The following is a 15,860-nucleotide window of genomic DNA, read 5'->3' as shown; positions in this document are numbered from 1 at the left end:
TATAATAAAATACCATTGATATGGTAATTAAAAATACTCACCGTATTAATATAGTAATTAGCAATCCTCCCAGGAACCAAGTACAATTATTGAAGATATACATTCTCTCTAGGGTTTCACAAGGCTTTAGGAGCTTGTGTGTGTACTGTGTACTGTGTATGATATCGTTTTCATGCTTAAAAATAATAATAATAATAATAATAAAATATAATAAAATACCATTGATATGGTAATTAAAAATACTCACCGTATTAATTTAGTAATTAGCAATCCTCCCAGGAACCAAGTACAATTATTGAAGATATACATTCTCTCTAGGGTTTCACAAGGCTTTAGGAGCTTGTGTGTGTACTGTGTACTTTATATTTTATCTCTTTTTCTACATCGAAAACCAGTCGATCTACATTGTTTCCATAAGGATTTACGAGTTTGTGTGTGTATCTATATATTATATCTTTTTCTACATCAAAATACATTCTCTCTAGGGTTTATCACAAGGCTTTACGTGTTTGTGTAGATATACATACATATGTATGTATGTATGTATAAGTTGCATTGGAGATGGCTTCGCTAGAGGTGTTATCGGCTAGTCTTGAACTTACAGAGCAGAAAAAGAACAGCCTTCGAAAGGCGATTCTTTTGTTGGCGCTTGAATGGAAGGATTTCGAAAAGCATTTGGAATCTATTCAACAGGCCTTCGAAGAATCTTGGTGTAAAATCGATTCGAAAGAGAAGCATTTGGAGTTAATTCGAAAATCAGCCATTGAAAGCAACGAGGAAGTTGAATTGCTTCGGATTTCGGTCAGAGAACGGTTTGAGGAACTTGAAGTTAAAGAGAAGGAGTTCAGGTTGTTTCAGCAAAAGCACATTAGAGAGTTCAAATTGAAAGAGGAGAAGTTGGGTTCTATTCGAAAATCGGTAGAGGAACGCTTGCGGGAGGTTGAATTGCGAGAGGAAAAATTATGCGTTCACCAGAAGTTAGTAGAGGGGCTTTTTGAGAAACTTGAATTGAAGCATAAGCAATTTGAACCTATTCAGAGATTGATGAACGAACGGTTCAAAGAGATCAATGTGAAAGAGAAGCACTTTGAAAGTCGTTCGAGAGAACTGCATTTGATTCAGGATTGGATAGAGAGACGTGCCAAAGAGCTTGATACTAAAGAGGAATCTTTGGAAGAACGATGTAAGGAACTCGAAGTAAAGGAGAAGCATTTGGATTCTGCTAAAAAGTTGAATGATGAATGGTCTGGAAAACTTGATTCCAGAGGGAAGAAATTTGACTTAATCGAAAATTTTGGCCCTCAGTGCTTCAAGGATTTTCAATTGGAAAAGAAGCAATTGAAGTCGAAAGAAAATTTGCTCGAGCAACGCTCTAAGGAGCTTGAATTAAAAGAGAAGCAACTTGAAGATCGGTCCAAAGAACTTCAATTGAAAGAGGAGAAATTTGCCAACGTCCTTCATTCAAGTGAAGAGATTGAGCAGCCAGAATATATGCCACCCGATAATAGGATGGATTGTTCATATGCAGATATTCCATTATGTATGACTATGGATGGGAAGAGTCTGCAGATTTTCCTCAATGAGCGCTCGAACAGGCATGATGCGATGTCTGGTGGAATTTGCAGGGCTCTTCGGTTGTGGTTGGATTCTGCAAAGCTAGTTCTAAATGCAATGGAAGGGTTTTACCCTCCGCATTTGAAGAAGGGAGATACAGAGTTCGAAGGCAATGTAGTTAGGAGGAGTTGCATTCTTTTGTTAGAGCAGTTGATGACAATTTCACCACTGATTCGACCTCAGGTGAAAGAAGCGGCATTGAAACTTGCACATGAGTGGAAGGTGAAAATGGGAACAGCTGTTAAGAACTCATTGGAGGTGTTGGGTTTCTTGCAGCTTCTGGCTTCCTACAAATTAACCTCTCAGTTTGATGCGGATGAGCTTTGGAATCTATTTGAGATTGTTGCTGAGCATAAGGCAGCCCCTAAATTATGTCAGGTGCTTGGTTTTGCAGATAAGATTTCTGGTAATTTTCCTAAAACACTGCTCTCTCTCACACAAATAAACACACACATTCCTAGATTGAAATATTTCCTCCCAGCTGATAAATAGATTGCTATTGTTTCCGCTTCTCTAATAGGTTCGATAACTTCCTACGCTGTGAAAACTTGTCTTGCATGGGTTATCTGTAATTTATTTTGATAAGTAAGATTGCATTACAAAGCCTTCAAAAAGGGGAGTGCCTCCCAAAAGAAGCTACATAAGGCCAAAAAGCCACTAAACTCCCAAAGAGTAAAAAAATCAACTATCTCCCCCATAGATTTACAATTCCTCCCCAAAATCCAACAAAAAAGAGAACAAAGAATGGAGAACTTAAGCGCTCCAATTGGAGTCTCCTTGCCATCAAAGGATCTCCTATAATTTGAATTATTGTAATTATTGTTAATTTTATTTATTGTTGTTCACCTGGCTTTATAATGCAATCAACTATGAAAGAGAAAATAATACAGTAAGAAGGTAAGAATAGAGAGGTAGTTCAAGATAAAGAAAAACTTAAATACCCACTACTCAATCCAAAAAGAAAGGGAGAGGTAGAAAGCTGCCTCGGCAGATTGAATATTTTGATAATACTAAAAAACTACTAAATACAACTTGGAACAACCCTTTTATAAGCCACAAGGGATGCCCTAACAAAGATTTAATCCTAACCCTTCATATAAATATAATCTAATGGCTGCTATTCTGTCCAGTAGAATAAAAGACACTAAAATTTACAAAACAACCTTTAAATGGTCACATGATTTGCTTAATAGGCACATGATTGAATTTATTGATAATACTAAAAAAACTACTGAATACAACTTGGAATAACCCTTTTATAAGCCACAAGGGATGCCCCAGCAAACAGGGGCGGAGCTAGGAATTTGGTTCAGGGGGGGGCATGTTAGCACTGACAAAATAATTTTTTTTTTCAAGCAGGCCGAAAATATAATAGTGTAACAATAGTGCATTAGAATAAGTGAATAAAAAATGAATAAGAAAATAATTAAAAAAAAAAAAAGAACGGTTATTGCACATAAATTATGCATGAGTGCAAGAAAAAATAAATTTTTAAGAAGAAAAATGAATTTTTTAAGAAGAAAATGAAATAAAAAGAAAAAAAATATGAAAGAATTTTGAAGGAAAAAATAGATTTTAATTGTAGAAAGAGAATGCAAAAGTTTTTGGAGATGACAAAAAGAAATTTGAAGAATAAGAAGGAAAAGGAATAAAGAATTAAAGACGTTTTTAGAAATAGATAATTTTATGGGGATAATTTATAAATTTTATGAGGGTGTTTTATAAATATTTACAAATTATACACATAAAATAAAATAAAATTTAGTAGATTCATGGGCAAAGGGACCATTTTAATAATTTCAGGGGGGGCATTTTATCAATTTTTACAAATATATGTATAAAAAAATAATAATAAATAAATAAATAATAAAAAATTATAGTGGGGCAGCATGGGCAGGGGGGGCAGCTGCCCCCCCTAGGCACATGCTGCCTCCGCCACTGCTAGCAAAGATTTAATCCTAACCCGTCATATAAATATAATCTAACGGCTACTATTTTGTCCAGTAGAATAAAAGACGCTAAAATTAACCCTTAAATGGGCACATGACTCACTTAATAGGCACATGGCTCATTAAATAGAAACAGAATGACAAAAATATCCAACTAAAGCTTAAGAGAAACATTAAGATTACGACTTAACTAATTGACTATAAACTCATAAACAATGCTGCTCTATAAATGCAATTTCAATCTAGTCTTCTTAGGATCTTCAATTGTTTGAAGAATTTCATCTTCCATATGCGCTGCATCTGGTGAGAGAAAACTCGTCCTCAAGTTAGAAGCAAATTTCCACGCTCAATAAAAATTCTAAGCATGGCGTACCATCCCTTCTTATTCTTTTCCAAATTCATGTCAAATTCAATAATCTTCTTACGCTATCAAAGAATACATTTGCGTAATAAACAAGAATTTGCTGGATTTACTTTGAAATTGGGTAGATTCGCACAGTGATGTTAAAGGTGCGCCTAGGCATGCACCTGATGTATACTAGGCGCGCACCTCGATTGTGCCTTGTTCTATTTGTCAGACGCGCCTCACTAATTTTTTTTTTTTTTCTCGAAAAATTGATTATTCTATTTCTTAAGCCAAAAAAGTACTTTTGGCAACTTAAGAAACAAATAAAAATGCCCAAGCGTATAGAGAAGGAACTTTTGTTCAAAAGAGTAAATAAATAAGAAAGCCCAAGAGTCAAAGTGTCAACTGAATAGAAAAAGAGTGAGATTGTGAGACCAACGACGAAGCCCTAGTTGCAGAGATGAATGACGAAACCACGTCAGTTCTTTTTTCTTGTTCTTGTTCTTCTTCTTCTTCGCTCTCTTCTCATCACAGCTCTCTCTTCATCTAGTTCTCTACTCTCTCTGCCTTTTTTTTTGGGCTTTGTTTTTTATCTTTTTCTTCTTTAACTCTTTCTCTATCTTCTCGTCTACTTCTCTCTCTTCATCTACTTCTTTTCTCTCTGCGTTTTTTTTGGTTAACAAATTTATTTCTTTTCGTGCTCTGTTTACCTTTTTAAACAAACAAATTATGTTTTGCCTTTCAAGATTACAAATGTGTGCTTTGTTTTATGGTTCTTGGATGCTTGTATAGGTGATGGATTTACTTATTTATATTTGGTATTAATTTTTGGAATATTGATATGGTTTATGAGGTATGAATGCTTTTATGGTAGTTTAAATTTTCAATTGTGTGCCTCACTTTACTTAGGCGCGCGCCTCGACATGCACCTAGGCTCCAAAGGACCTCTAGCACCTTGGCGTGCCTCGAATCTTTAATAACACTATCATACGCAAAACTCGGTGGAACACATATCCAGAACTAGAATTTTAATCAACTTTAACTTTTGTTCCAGCAAACGCTTAACAATTGTAGTGTGCTCCAAGAAATCACTCCAAATCATATCATAAAAGTGAAATACATTATTTTTTACCTCCATGGATCCAAAAGCCTTATAATCCACCACATTTTCCAAGCTACATAAACTTATTTTAGTGCTCGAACTTCCACCTCTTCTTGGATTTGCAATTTGAAAATTTCATTAACTTGATCATCAACTAATCCATGTTGCTCACTTTCCTTGGCAAATTTCTTGTCATCATCCTCTTCTTTTGTCTTATTGAATTTCTCTACTTTATCATCCTTATGTTTCGGAATCGCTAGGGACTTTTGCATAACCAAGAATTCACCTACAGCACCCTATAGGATATTGTCAGACCATCAGGTTGCATCATCTTCCTCAATCAAAAGTTGTTTTTCTTCTCCCCCAAGATATCCTGCAAATTCACGAATTTCCTCCTTAAAGTCACTATCCCAACGCCTTTCTTCAAATGGTTTGTGTGCTGCGTTTCTGCAAAATGGATTAACAAAATCCTCTTCCAGATTGTCCTCCTCCTCAGATTCGACCCCATCCTGAGAAGGGGCTGGGGTTTGCACAACACGCAGAGCTAAAGCTACAATCTCCCTTCTTAGATCCTCTATAACTGCTGCGTTCTGATGAGGCTGAATGGCTGGTCTGCGAGGTGGGTTTCTTCTCCTTAGTGGCATGTTGCGAAACCTAGAAGAGATATCTGATAAACCAACACAAAACCACTGGACCAGAACTTGCTCTGATACCAACTAATGCAATCAACTATGAAAGAGAAAATAATAAAGTAAGAAGTAAGATGGTAAGAATAGAGAGTTAGTTCAAGCTAAAGAATAGCTTAAACACCCACAACTCAATCCTAAAAGAAAGGGAGAGGTAGAAAGCTGCCTTGGCAGACTGAATATGTTGATAATATTAAAAAGCTGCTGTATACAACTTGAAACAACCCTTTTATGCGCCACAAGATTTAATCATAACCCTTCATATAAATATAACTTAATGGCTACTAATCTGTCTAGCGGAATTAAAGACACTAAAATTGACATACTAACCCTTAAATGGTCACATGACTCATTAAATAGAAGCAGAATGACAAAAATATCCAACTAAAGCTTAAGACAAACATTAAGATTACGACTTAACTAAACGACTTAAAACACATAAACAGTGTTGTTCCTATTAATGCAATTTCAATCTAGTCTTCTTTCTTAAAACTCATAAACAATGTTATTCCTATTAATGCAATTTCAATCTAGTCTTCTTTGGATCTTCAACTGTTTGAAGAAAGTCCTCTTCCATTTGAGTTGCATCACTTTATATACGATCCTCTTTATTGGTTGGTAGATGCATTTCTAGTGGTAAATTGTATATAGGGTAAAGTGCAAAACACCCCTTGATCTTTTCTCATTCTCCCTAGAAACCCCCCTTGAACTTCTATTTTTACAATAAACCCCCCGAACTATTCCCTTTTTTGCAAAAAGCACCCACCGTCAGTGTCCCGTTTGGTTGTTATCATTAAATAGACATGTGATGAGCACGTGACCTAGGTTATAATTTGAAAATGACACACTTACCCTTATTACCGTTAGGATAATAAATGACTAAAAGCCCCCAAATGAAACCCAAATTGAAACCCAATCTGACTGTTCTTAACCCTAACCCCCAAATTGAAACGCCGTCGTCATTTACATTTAGACCGAACCCTAAACGAAGGTGAAGACATTCTCTACAACCCATACTCATCTCAGACCAAACCTTAAGCTTTCGTTTTGTACCAAATCGCCAAGCTTTCATCTCAAATTTATGCCATTTACTGTGAGAAAACAAAGGTGAAAGGAAGGTGAAGGTTGAAGTTGTGTTCATTATGTGTGAAGGTGAAATGGAAGACACAAGAAGCAACTGAGATTCTGAATCAGCTTTGCAATCACAAATGTGTATATATAGATATATATATATATATATATATATATATATATATATATAGAGAGAGAGAGAGAGAGAGAGAGAGAGATTCTGCAAAAAAGCTCCAAACGAATTGAAACCCAATCTGACCATTCTTATCCCTAATCCCCAAATTGAAACCCCGTCATCATTTACATTGAGACCGAACCCTAAAAGAAGGTGAAGACATTCTCTACGATCCATTCTCATCTCAGACCAAGCCTTAAGCTTTCGTTTTGTACCAAATCGCCCAACTTTCGTCTAAATTTATGGCATTTACAGCGAGAAAACAAAGGTGAAGGTTGATATTGTGTTCATTATGTGTGAAGGTGAAATGGAAGACACAAGGAGAAACTGAGATTCTGAATTGGCTTTGCAATCACAAATGTGTATATATAGATATATAGAAAGAGAGAGAGAGAGAGCGAGATTCTGCAAAAAAGCTCCAAACAAATGACACTGACGAGCACTTCATTGATCAGAACCCGGACAGCTTTGCCATCCTCTTCGATCTCCTCCGAACAGGAGAGCTCTACATTCTCTCCCACATACCCGGAAAACAACTCTACAGAGAAGCCATGTTCTATGGCCTTCTTGACCATGTCCGATCCGCAAAGTGGGGCCAATTTGACGGTAACGGATTTAGACTCTCGCAGTTCATATCAGGCCAAGCACCAGATGAAGGTTTGGATTGCAATGAGAGAGATACATATGCGCACACACGTATATATGTCCAGTGAGATTGATGGTTTAGATTGCAATGAGAGAGAGAGGTGGGTTGGAATGTACATGGGATTAGATTACGATTAGAGAGAGAGAGAGAGGTGTGTTTGGGGCGAGATTTGACAAAAAAGAGATAAGTGAATGGGCATTAAGGCTAAACATTGATGTGCTGTCCATTTCCTATTGGTAATAGGAATTACAGTTGCCATGTCAGCAAATGAAGGTTAAAATCAAAAGGAAATGATGTCATTGTATATATGGGTAAATTGGTAATTTACTGTGTCCATTAACGGCGACTTGACGACGTGTCCTTGAATGCAACTTTTTGATAGTTCAGGGGGGCAGTTTTTAGTATAGGGTGGTTTTGTGAAATCAGCTGATAGTTCAGGATTTTTCTTTTTGGGCACTTTTCCCTTGTGTATATATTGTTGCTATAGCACTGTCTACCTGGTATTTTTGTTTTGGGAGCAGTGTTATTACTGACTTTACTCTCTAAACTGGCAATGGGACGTATTGATGTTGCTAACACTCTAGCACTAAATAAACTAATAGTCTTTCATGATATATAGCTTCTTGAGGAACCATTTACATGCACTGGTGGGAAAATAATAATGCCTAAGACCTTTAAATACTAATTGTTGAAATACCCATCATATTGTTAGTTGCTTGTTGTTTTTTAAGTTAGATACAGATATAATAACTCTTAGTCTTGCTTTTGGATTGCTAAGTTTTACAACTAACCATATTTCTGGCGTGGAAAGAGGCCGCAGAAGCGGCCCGTTGACCTGCACAAAGAAGTTGACTGACCATGCTCCTTTTCTGTCTTAATAGATAACTTGTTTGAGATTTAGGAATTCCTTGATTTGAGCACATTTCTACTAGGTTGGAGTAGATTGCCATTGTTTTGGGGGTGGTGTTACCATATTTCTGGCTATTTTATACTGAGTGGCTAATTTCACCTCTCTTTTTGTCCCACTTGTAGCTAATTTTATAAAATTGGCTGTTATACGGAATGTCCACCACAGGTCCACGGCTGTTATGTATGGAGCCAGTATAGGCTGCAATTCATTTTGAGTTCATAAATCGATTTGAAAATTTCCACTTAAAATCATTGTTATAATAGAAGTAAAGGATGTTATGTATTGGAGTTGCTACCTGAAGCATCTTTTTTAGCACTGCCACACCGCCTGGCATCATCTTCTCTCAATTTGAGAACAATTTTGGACTCCAAATAACTAGCCTTGATATTCAATGGCCTAACTAGAAATAGACGATTACACCTGTAGGATCAGAAAATGATTTAAATTGACCTAAAATTAATACAAGTGCAAAATATGAAGTAATGGGGAAAACAATATATATTCTAAGCTACCAGGCAGGGCTCGGAACTGTCTTCTCATGCGGAAGAGCTCAGAAAAGAAGAAAGAAGGGATGGAATGCCATTCTCTATTTTTGATTGATTGTGGAAATTTGATTCTAAGTTGAGGACAAGTTTTCTCTCACCTGGAGGGACTGATGCAACGCAGATGGAAGAAGGCTAGCAGTTGAACATCCTTAGAAGACTAGACTGAGATTGCACTAATAGAGGCAACATTGTTTATTGGTTTTAAGTCATTTAGTTAAGTTGTAAGTATGTCTAAATTTCCTGTTTAATGTTTGCCTTAAGCTCTAGTTGGGATATTTTTTGTCATTCTGCTTCTATCTAGTGAGTCATGTGACCATTTAATGGCTGTTTTGTGATTTTTAGTGCCTTTTATTCTGCTGGACAAAATAGTAGCTATTAGATTATGTTTATATGAAGGGTTAGGATTATATCTTTGCTAAGGTATCCGTTGTGGCTTATAAAAGGGTGGTTCCAAGTTGTATTCAACAACTTTTTAGTATTATCAATAATTCAGCCTGCTATAGCAGCTTTCTACCTCTCCCTTTCTTTTGGGATTGAGTTATGGGTGTTTAAGCTATTCTCTAGCTTGATCTAGCTCTTTGTTTTTCCCTTGTAACGCGTTTTATTCTCTCTTTTATGGTTGATTGCATTAGTATGGGTCCAATGCTGACCCTTGATGTAAGCCTATGGTAATTGGAAATTCACTTGTTTCTCCTACAGCCGTTCTAACTATAGTCACACAATCATCATACATGTCGTATATTGTATCAGTATATTCCATTGTGACTCTTTTATTTTCTACCCAGTCAACTCAGTAGAGCAAGTGGTGTCCATAGGACTACCTACCGGAGGCGAGGCCCCAACAGCCCGCATGCACTCCACACATCATCAGGTGTATGTGGGCTTGCACGGCTGGCTGTATCCATGTCGTGACTGTATCCTTGTTTTTTGGGATTAGACCTGTCGGCATATCTGCATTGTATTATGTCTCTCTTATGGTCGTGTTCATCCTACTTAAGTTGGTATTAAGATCACTATACTTTTACCTTTCAGAAAACGAAAAAGATCACTATACTTTCTACTTCCTCAGGGTTCTGTTTTCAATGCTCTGATATATTCCTTCATGCATTCTGAGCAGTTTTGTTGTTGATCTGTCTGTCATCCATGTACATTAGGATCTCGGTGTTTCACTAATGATATACACGAAGGTCAAATAAATGACTTGAACCCTTGTAATTTTATGTATATTACCTTATCTTAGTTTTTTGTTGATTCTAATGCATTTCCTTTCTTTTAATGCTTTTCTTTATTAATTTATTTGGAGGAGGGAAGGGGATGGGAAAGTGGACACGGAACATGATATTACAAGCAGGAAACTAAATTAGAGCCTTGTGTCAAAAGAGGAAAAAAGAACAAAGAAAAGAAGAAGGAATGAAAGCACGATGTTAAACAGTAAAAATTTAGAAACTCAATGGGAACATTACGAGAAACAATGGTGGGAACAGGGAAACGTGCAAACATCCTGAACTGCTAATGGCCGTCTTTAAATTATTACAGTAATTATTGAAAGCATTTTCCAAGACATTCAATTTATTTGTCCTACAAACATTTAATTCCAGTAGGAGAATTGAATCTTACACTGATAGTTACAGAAATGGAAATGGAAATGGGAAAATTTGTGGGAACTGGAGGCTTGAGCGAAAAAATTGGGTCAGTTGTGATGGAAGTTAGTTAATGGATGACACTTCAAAGAGAAATATTATGAGAAACAAGTACAGATATTCTGAGAAACAACTTTGCACGTGTTTCCCGTAGTAAATAGAAATAATCTCTTAGTCATTTGGGTTATCCTCATATGTGCTTGAGAATATCTTACACTTACCGGGGGTAAAAAATGTGTATTATATTATTACCTAAACAAGTCAATAGTTCTCAGAAGTGTCCACCCATTATATTTATGGTCATTTTGTTTTCAATATGCATATGAAAGATTTTCTAGGAAATGGAAAGCGAATTGTGTATTTCTTGATTGATTTTAGAAATAGGCTTCTCATGGTGACCATTTTTATTTGGGAAGAACATATTCTGTATCTATGCTCTTGTTTCTCTGTATCATTTCTTAGCATGGAAGTTTTGCCTCAAGAACTGTTCTAATTTTATCTCATTTCAAGTGGGTTTTCTTTCTTGTTGCATGTATTAGTATCGCTGTCCTTGAGTTTAGGCTGCAACTACATCAAGCAATTTGCTGTCTAAAGCCTTCTCTGGGCAGTTTGATGAAATTTGCAATTCTTTTTTTTTTTTTTTTTAAATGCAGATTTCATCCAAAAACTTATAGAAAGGGAGCAGTGGCTTGCGGCTATCAAGTACATTTATGCTTATGGCCTTGTTGAAAAGTTCCCACCAGTACCTCTCCTGAAAGGCTACTTGACCTATTCAGAGGAGATTGCCAATAAAATATGCAACAAGGGGAACAATTCTCTTGAAGCACAGGTATGTTTGCGTTACTTCTAAGTATCTACTTCCAAGATGCAACTGCCAGCCTGTGTTTATATGTTGTGAAACTTGCTTACAGGATAGGGCGACAAAGCGAGAAGTATATGCTCTGACAGCTGTAATCAAATGCATTACAGATCATGGTCTTGAATCTGATTTCTCGGCCAAAAACCTTAAAACACGTATTGAAAAGCTAGAAAGGAAAAATGCAGACCGGAGTGTTGTTGTGCCACACCCTGCATCTGAGGCTCAAGCTCAAGAGCGAGCTAGGAAAAAATTTATTACGCCAACCCCTGCCCCTTCATCTGAGGCTCAACCGCAAAAAGAATATGGGAAAAAATGTATTGCCCCTGCTTTTTCATCTGAGGCTCAACCGCAAAAGCAAGCTGGGGAAAATTGTATTAACCCTGAATCTGAGGCTAAAGTGCAAAAGAAAGCTGAAAAAAAGCGTATTGCACCAACCCCTGCCTCTGCCTCCAATACTCAACCGCAACATCAGCTAGCGAAAAAACGTCCTCGGAAAGCTATATCAAAAGCAGCAGCCTCGAGGGCTCCTGATGGTTCTGCTTATCCTGTTCACTCAACACATCCTCCTCCTCAACGCCCGGCATGCTTTTTTTCAGAACAAGGTGCACCTGATTTAAGGCCACCTGCTGAATACTGTAGGCCAAGGGGATCCACTCCTTATTACATATGAGTGATTTAAATGGGCAGTATGGAACTATGGATTGGGTGCCCCTGCTAACAGGGGCGCCAGGTACGCATCACTTGTTTCATCCATGGCGCTATCCCTATCCCCAACCATAATGACCCCGGTCACCTTGTAGACACACCAAATACAATAGTATCATCCATGGCGCTATCCCTATCCCCAACCGTAATGCCCCGGTCACCTTGTAGACACACCAAATGCAATAGGCAAGCGTGACTGTGTCTATGTTATTCAACCTGAATGCATCCATCTTCCTATCATTGAAGTGCTTCCTAGGCTAAATTTTATTGATGGTAAAATCTTGGAAGCTTCTCCATCTCTGTGATCTTGTCATTCCTCCATCGCTGTGATTTGGTCATTGGAGACCAATCGTATTGTACATATTTTTTATTTTTTATTTTTATGTTTTCAATTGTACATTATTATCTTGTATCCTATTAAAATTCTCAGTAAAGAGTTGTTTCTGTTTTATGATGGTTTCCAAAAAGGTGTAAAAGATGCATTTCTATATCACAACAGTGTTCTTGCAGCTTAAAGGTTATATATATAAAGAGAGCTTGAAAATAAAGAGTAGAATGGTATGCTTGTTTATTTAGTTTAATAAGCAATCTCTATGTTAGTGGGTTCCTTGGAAAAAAATAAAAAATGTTAGTGGTTCCCATCACATGGGATCAGGATGGGGAAGGTCGTAGTATACATGGGTGGGTACGGAATATCACTTAATAGTTTAAGTTTTTGAATTGAAATATAAGCGTTTGACTCATTACAAATGATATCAGAGTAGGTCTAATTCTTAATCCGGTGTTAAGCCAAGGGTCTACCCGGATGGATCTATGTCCAAGTCAACCTGGATTAGAGGACAAGTATTTGACTCGTTACAAGTGATATCAAAGCAAGCCCAGTCCTTGATTTGGTGTCATGCCAAGGGTCCACCCTGATGGAATTCATGTCCAAGTCAACCAGATGTTGCAAGTTCGGGTGAGAGAGAATATGGAGGGTTCTTCTTGTCCCACGTCGGATTTAGATGGGAATGTCTTGAGCATACATGGAAGGGGTATACAACACTACCTAATTGCCTAAGCTTTTGAGTTAGAAGGCAAATGTCCAATCCCCTAACTTATTAGGGGTCAATGAGAGTGTTTTTTTTTTTTTTTTTTTTTTGTGTGTCAAAATGGGGTATTGCTAAATACGTGTTTCAATATTAATTTCACTAAATTTTATGAAAATTATATTAATTAACTTTTCAACTATCAATGGCATCTTTGAAACTGCCTTCAATACCAGTCTTACTCTCCCAAAAGGCAGTCCATCCAACTAAGTGAATAATCCTTTTGAGAATGAGAGGAAGTTACGATCATTCAATTACTCATACTCAAAACAAAATTTATCATTTTTTTTTTTTTTTGAAAGGTAAATTTCAAGTCAACTTCTCTGTTGGAAAAAAGGTAAATTTCAGTTTATAGATAGAAGTATAATATTTTACAAGCCCATGAACAGAGAAGTTAGCCCAAGTTAACCAATCATCACAATTTCAACCAAAAGTTAACCCGCCCAATCATTACTATTTATTCTTTTTGTCATTTCATTTATTAAAATATTCAAGTGGAATGTAATTGATAAAGTCCTTGATTATTTTAATAAACTTATATCCACCTAAAACCTATTAATTAATTATGTGTCAGATTCAAAACCAAAATTTCAAGCCAACTTAAAGGCAATTCTCATGTGACTACCTTAAAAGTGACACAAAAGTCAATTTAGTTCTGCTTTGTTTATTATTATTATTATTATTATTATTATTATTATATAGTCAGGTACCCTCTTTCGAGTTCTTCTCTCTTTAATGGGATTGCTTTCTCTCTTTAATGGGATTGCTTCATAATTTGTATGTACTCGATTGGTCTGGTGTGAGAATAAAGTGAACTAGCTTCATGATTTTTATTTTTTATTTTTTTGGAAAGTTGAATAGATAGAAGATTGAAATGCCTAGCTTCATAATAATTGCTTGGTTAACTCAAAATTCTATTGAAGTTTTTTTGAGGCATCTAATCTTTTTATATCTATTTTATAGCAACAGTTAGCATTGCTTGATTAACTTAAAATATTCCAGTTTTTTGAGCAATTCTTGTACTGTTAATTGATTTAATGTCAATATTATTATCATACAAAATTGAACTTTATGATTATATATATTCTACAACTTTAAAATATTAATTGATATTTATGCTTTGATTAAAGAACACAATATGTGACTCTTTGGATCAGGTTGAATAACAATAATCAATTATGTCTACTGCTTAGATGTATGAGGGTTATTTTCTACTAATCTATTTATTATCAATTTTGTTACAGCGGCTGAAATTTGATTGGTTAACTCAAAACTTTGTTCAAGTTTTCTTTTCTTTCTTTCTTTTTCTTTTTTAATAGCAATTCTTGTATTCTTTATTGAGTTGGTGACAATTTGATTACAGTACCAACTTTTACTTTATGATTTTTGGTCTTTAAAATTGTTAAGAGAAAATCAGTGTGAAATTTTGTATTTATTGTAATCTCATGATCTGAGTCGATTGTGAAGGTGACGTTTATCTCCTTTAGGCACTCCTTGGATGTAGTTTTTATCTTTGCCAACAAATTGTTGTATCAACAAGCTGATGTAATTTTCATCCACTAAAAACTTGAATTTAAAGCTAATCATATCGTTATCTAGATAGGTAAACACTTTGTAATGTAGGAATAAATTTTCTCATCAAAAGTATTTTAATAGATGATTATTGTCTGTATCTATTTCAGTATTCACGTGAGTAAAGACGCACGTGAGTATCAAAGTTAAAATAAAAATATAATATTGAAATTGATAATATATTTATAAAGCATAAAATTAAAATAAAAAATTAGTATGGAAGTTAAAAGAAAGATTGTATGGTTTGAAGCAGGTTCAAGGTAGTGGCACAAAAAATTGATGGGTTTATGCAACGAAATGGTTACACGCTAACCATTGCTACTATTTCGGGGGGTTTGAGTCTAGCTACATCATTTTGTTATTGTTGATGGCATGTTAGTGGTAGGTTCTGATATGGGATGAAATCAACGAGTTGAAGAAGTAGTTGTACAGTGAGCTTAATATGAAAGATCTTGGTGCAACAAAACATATTTTTGGGATGTGGATTAGCTGGACAAGCAAAATCAGTGCTTTGCAGTTGTCTCAGGCTAGACTACATTGAACATGTTTTATATAAGTTCAACATAACTAATGCTAAGGCACTTAACACACCCTTAAGTAGTCATTTTTTATTATTCAATTGTCAATGTCCCAAGATAGAGGAGGAAATAAACTTCATGGCTAAATTATCATCTGCCTCAGTCATTGGAAGTTTTAATTCATGTCATGTTGTGCATAACATCATATATTATCTATGCAGTTAGAGCGGTGAGCAGTAGGGATGGTAATTTTCCTCGACTCGGTGGGTTTCTGTCCCGCCCCAGTATCCCTAATGGGGCGGAATTGGTAATCTCCTAAATGGGTTTGGGGCAAGTATGATCAAATAATTGAAACCCTGAAGTGGGTTTGGGGCGGGGACGGATTTAATGATGACCCCACCCCGATTACATGTGTACCTTAAAATTTTTTATGT

The 15,860-nt window shown here is 36.0% G+C and overlaps 1 protein-coding gene across 1 annotated transcript; it reads left to right on the top strand.

Annotated features, from left to right (window-relative positions):
* Positions 1–279: 279 nt before the first annotated feature.
* LOC132299802 (FRIGIDA-like protein 1) lies at positions 280–12,697 on the top strand. The gene is made up of 3 exons (XM_059796622.1): positions 280–2,020; positions 11,338–11,513; positions 11,596–12,697. Exons 1-3 carry the CDS (start codon positions 562–564, stop codon positions 12,211–12,213), a joined length of 2,253 nt encoding a protein of 750 aa, XP_059652605.1. The 5' UTR covers positions 280–561; the 3' UTR covers positions 12,214–12,697.
* The last annotated feature ends 3,163 nt before the right edge of the window (positions 12,698–15,860 follow it).

The sequence above is a fragment of the Cornus florida genome, unplaced genomic scaffold (assembly GCF_030987335.1).
Source record: "Cornus florida cultivar Cherokee Brave unplaced genomic scaffold, ASM3098733v1 CherokeeBrave_3.0.0_Hap2_Chr03, whole genome shotgun sequence".
NCBI lineage: Eukaryota > Viridiplantae > Streptophyta > Magnoliopsida > Cornales > Cornaceae > Cornus > Cornus florida.
The sequence above is the reverse complement of the archived record's forward strand: the minus strand, read 5'-3'. Positions and strand labels throughout refer to the sequence as shown.